Source organism: Rana temporaria, chromosome 9 (assembly GCF_905171775.1).
Source record: "Rana temporaria chromosome 9, aRanTem1.1, whole genome shotgun sequence".
Lineage (NCBI taxonomy): Eukaryota > Metazoa > Chordata > Amphibia > Anura > Ranidae > Rana > Rana temporaria.
In genome coordinates, this window is record NC_053497.1 from 169,871,875 (window position 1) to 169,877,141 (window position 5,267).

Genomic DNA, 5,267 nt, shown 5'->3' on the forward strand with positions numbered 1-5,267 from the left:
ACAACTTACAGGACTTAAAGGATCTGCTACTGACGACTTGGTGCGAGATGCCATAACAGGTTATAGTGGGTGGTCATAATGGTATGGCTGATGAGTATATACACTGCTGCCAAACAGGGTTCTACAGCTATTAACCAATTTTCACAAGAGTTTTGTATTGCTGTCTTTGGTCAGGCTGATACATATACTTTAAGCATTGTCATGAGCTGCAGCCTCAGCCAGAAATCTGATCTAATTAAATGAAATAAATAGAATTAAATGTTTACATATTATTATATTATAGTATATTTTATTTTATTATATTATATGTGTTTCTTGTGTGTTGCAGGAAATTGTTGAAATCAGCCTTGTTTGCTGGTATGTTTTTATCATCCAAACCTTTGACATTGCTTAGGTCTCATACTTTCCCAACATTTGCAAAGTTTTCAAGACAGCTACCTTCACCTCCTGGTTGCGAAGACAGTATATGATAGGATTTATGAGAGGGGTAACTACACAGTAGAAGACAGAAACCACTTTGTCCATTGTAAAGCGGATGTGGGAAGTGGGTCGAATGTACATGAAGATAACAGTCCCATAGTAGATGGACACCACAGCTAAGTGGGATGCACATGTAATAAAAGCCTTCTTCTGCCCTTCAATTGATTGGATCTTTAGAACAGCAACGACAATGAAGGTGTAGGATATCATGATCAGAAGGAAACAGCCCAAGATAACACTCCATGACATAACCATGAAGGCAAACTCACCTTTTGAAGTATCCTCACAGGAAAGCTTCACCAGAGGAGCATAATCACAAAAGAAGTGGTCTATTAAATTGGGAAAGCAAAACCTTAAGGTAGAGATCCAAACAGCGGGTGGGAAAGCTGCCAGGAGACCACCTACCCAAGCGCCAAGAGCCAGTTTCAAGCTGATCTTGCCAGTCATCAGAGTTGGATAATGCAACGGTTTGCAGATGGCCACATAGCGGTCATAAGCCATCACAGCAAGATGACAGTTTTCTGCAGCCCCAAAGCCGAACAGGAAATAGAACTGGGCCAAGCATGACGATGAAGAGATCTCTTTGTGTTGGGTCAGCAATGCATTGAGCATTTTAGGAACCGTCACATTTGTGTACAAGACCTGCACCATGGACAAGTTGGCCAGAAGTATGTACATTGGTTTGTGGAGATTTCGATTCATTGCCACTAGTGTGACAATCAGGAAATGGGCGGTGATTGTGAAGACATACATGCTGGAGAAGAGGGAGAAGAGACAAAGCTCTACCTCTCTCAGGGTTTCAAACCCAACAATGATAAAAGAGGCCGCAATACTGCGGGTCCTATTGTCGGTTTTTGGCATTATCCTTCAGATTGCAGGTCTTGAACAGTAAAAATCTGATATTTTAAACATGGTTTCTATTTAATATTTCAGTCCACACAGTTTCAGACATTGGTAGATGTTGTCGAGTTAAACCCCGTGAGAGTCACTTTTACCGAGTGAAAAGTACATGAATAAAAGTACTGAACTTATAAGAAGTCTGGTGTCCCTGGAGGTGATTTATAATATGGTGCGCTTCAAAGGTATCCCATGGGTAGACGAGGGTGAAGTGAAGGCTAATCCTGATGGAGACTCAGCTGCTCTGTTGGGTAAGTGTAGAGGAGATAGGAGGCACGCTCGATATGCAGGGATGTCATACTTCAGTCTTTTAATACAACATATTTTTTTTAAGTTGACAGGTTACAAATGAAGCCAACACGTTTCAGAGTAAAAGCACCCTTCATTAGGGCTAGTGTACAATAAAACATTAAAACATAGATATTTATTACTCACAATAAAAGTAAAAAATGTTGACAATAAAATTCTAAACGGTTTGCAATATAATTCAAAATGTTCACCATAAAATATAGTATAGTTGTAATATAATTTCAGAGGTGCTAATTGGGTGGAGCTTTAAAAGACTAAATTGTATGATATGGAGATAATTCATATAGTGGTTTATGATTTTGGTGTGGGTGTCACTCATGTACCATCTCCTAGGTATAGTGGTCATAAAGGTTTTGAACATGTGGCACAGCCACATTTAGGAGCTTTACAGAGGCTATTGTTTTATTGTGGAGATGAGGAAGGAAATTGAATGGAGAATGCGCCAAACCTGAGATGGCAGATAAATTAACAACTGGACTGGAACTGGACATGAGTAGTTGCTGAAGCTCTTGTACATCTGTGGGCAGTGGCGGCTGGTGCTCAAATTTTTTTGGGGGGGCGCAAACAAAAACTGAAAAAAAAAACAACAATTGCAGCCTCACTGTGCCCATCAAAGGCAGCCACTGTGCCCATCAAAGGAAGCCACTGTGCCCATCAAAGGCAGCCACTTTGCCCATCAAATGCAGCCACTGTGCCATGACATCAATTGTCACCACTGTGCCATCAATTGTCGCCACTGTGCCATACCATCAAATGCAGCCACTGTGCCATGCCATCAAACTCAGCTACTGTGCCATCATTTATCGCCACTGTGCCCATCAATTGTCACCACTGTGCCATGTCATTAAAAGCAGCCACTGTGCCCATCAATTGTCGCCACTGTGCCATCAATTGTCGCCACTGTGCCATGCCATCAATTGTCGCCACTGTGCCATCAAATGTTGCCACTGTGCCATGCCATCAAATGCAGCCACTGCGCCATGCCATCAAACGCAGCCACTGTGCCATCATTTATCACTACTGTGCCCATCAATTATCACCACTGTACCATGCCATCAAACGCAGCCACTGTGCCATAAACTGTCACTGTGCCCATTAATTGTAACCACTGTGCCATGCCATCAATTGTCGCCACTGTGCCATCAATTGTCGCCACTGTGCCATGCCAAACGCAGCCACTGTGCCATCAAACGCAGCCACTGTGCCATGCCATCAAATGTAGCCACTGTGCCATCAATTGTTACCACTGTGCCATCAATTGTCACCACTGTGCCCATCAATTGTCACCACTGTGCGCATCAATTGTCGCCACTGTGCCCTGTAAAATGTTGCCAGATTTCCCCCCCGCCCGGCACTTACCTTTCTGGGGTCAGCCATCCTCCTTCCACCCTCCCTCGATGTCTTCTCCCACCCTCGATGACGCTTCAGCCAATCAGGTTACCGGTAACCAGAACCGGTGAGCCTGATTAGCTAAGACGCCTGTCAGCATTATCCAGGGAACGTACCCCCTGTGCGTCCCCTGGTTAACTATTAGGAAGCCGATTACAGCCCTCAGCTGGCTCTGATAGGCACTTCCTAAGCCAACCAGCTACCGTTATTCAGATGGCTGGCGCTCACCAGGGGGCGGGCCATCTGAATAGGGGGTGGCAGCAACAATACATGGATTCATGCAATGCATGAATCTGTGTATTGTATTCAGTGGCGGTGCAGGAGAGAGAGGGGGCAGCGCTCTTGCGCCCTCTATGGACACACCGCCACAGGCTTTGGGTGAAAAGAAGCAATGTTAAGCATGGGGATGGACTTAGGACTCTGTTGGTGAGATCTCTGCAGTAAGTTCCTGGGTATGCAAACCTTTTATGCCGATAATGCTGGATTTAACATTTATTTTAAATTATGTTTTATAATTTGGAGAATTTAACAAGAGGAGCTGGAACACTCAAATAGAGACGGGGACACCCAAAACTTCAAGGTGGACAAGAACAAAGTCTGAAATTATGACAGAAGGATTTTACTGTTAAAGCATTGGAGATAAGAAAAGAAGCAAAGACTTTTTTTAGACTTTTGCCTCTCCCACATAAAGACATAGGCCCGGATTCACAAAGCACTTGCGCCGACGTATCTCAGGATACGCCGACGTAAGTACAAATGTGCACCGTCGTATCTATGCAGCGACCCACATACTAAGATACGCCTGAAAATAGGCTTCCTACGACCGACGTAACTTGCCTACGCTGTCGTATCTTGGGCACATATTTACGCTGGGCGCATTTGCCGCTCCCATTGATTTTCTATGCACAGATGCAAATGAGGGAGATACGCCGATTCACTAACGTACTTGCGCCCGGCGCATAAAATACGCGGTTTGCGTAAGACGTACGTCCGGCGTAAAGTTATTGCCCATATATGAGGTGCAACCCATGCAAAGGTATGGACCAGGGAACACAAGCCGTCGTATCTTTTGTCGTTTACGTTGTACGTGAATATGAGTAGGCGTAGGTTACGTTCACGTCGTAGGCAGTGATCCGTCGTATCTTAGGGAGTAGTTCCGACGTGATTCTGAGCATGTGCACTGGATGCGTCCACGGGACGGCGCATGCGCCGTTCGTTATTCGTATCTTTATGGCGCTCGGCCCATCATTTGCATGGGGTCACGCCTCATTTGCATGGCTCACGCCCACTTCCACTTACGAGGACTTACGCCTAAGAAACCCAGCGCAGATTTTGTGGCAAGTGCTTTGTGAATCCAGTGCTTGCCTCTCTGTGCTGCGTCAGCGTAGCGTAAAGAAGATACGCTACGGCGGCATAAATATGCGCCGATGTATGTGAATCCGGGTCATATTCTGCCTGTCACTAGCACAACAATTTTAGTATTTCTGAGACCTTGCCGTAACATAATTGTATTACCTGTTGATCGTGTTAATAGTTCAGTTAAAATTTCACTTTGTGTAACAGAGTGACACTGCTATTCATTCCCTCAGTTAATCCCACAGCAGCATTACCACCGGGCAGGGTAATTTTAGATTAATATAGGAAATAATGTTCTATAAAGTAGAGTAGATGGCACACATAAGAATTGATGTATCTACCAGTTCCGAATACAGGAGACTACAGACTGCCTTATATCAGGATCCTCGTTGCCCTAATGTTCAACACCAGGCTGTGTTATCCCCTTGGCTACTCATTATATACTGGCCAGGGATTGTGTGAACACAACATTTATTATTATGAATGAGGTCTTTGGTGACCTTGATTTACCTGCATCATTGCATAATTTTCAAATCCACAATTCTATTATTAGATGCCCTTTAGTTTGCTAAGGCACTTTACTGTATAGGGGTCTCTAAACGTTCTAAACAAAGGGCCAGTTTATTGTACTTTAGACTTTAGGTGGGCTGGACTGTAAACACTGGGGGCCAGATTCTTGTACATCTGCGTAAAATTGTGCGGGCGTAACGTATCTGATTTACGTTACGCCTCCGCGACTTACACGGGCAAGTGCTGTATTCTCAAAGCACTTGCTCCGTAAGTTGCGGCGGCGTAGCGTAAATCGGCCGGTGTAAACCCGCCTAATTCAAATTTGG

General features: G+C 44.5%; 1 protein-coding gene across 1 annotated transcript; it reads right to left on the reverse strand.

The window, feature by feature from the left end:
- Positions 1-390: 390 nt before the first annotated feature.
- LOC120914616 (olfactory receptor 10C1-like) lies at positions 391-1,341 on the reverse strand. The gene has a single exon (XM_040325300.1). The coding sequence runs from the start codon at positions 1,339-1,341 to the stop codon at positions 391-393; it is 951 nt and encodes a 316-aa protein (XP_040181234.1).
- Positions 1,342-5,267: the final 3,926 nt, after the last annotated feature.

Coding starts and splice junctions, on each gene's coding strand:
- LOC120914616 (XM_040325300.1), bottom strand. CDS start 1,341: ATGCCAAAAACCGACAATAGGACCCGCAGTATTGCGGCCTCTTTTATC.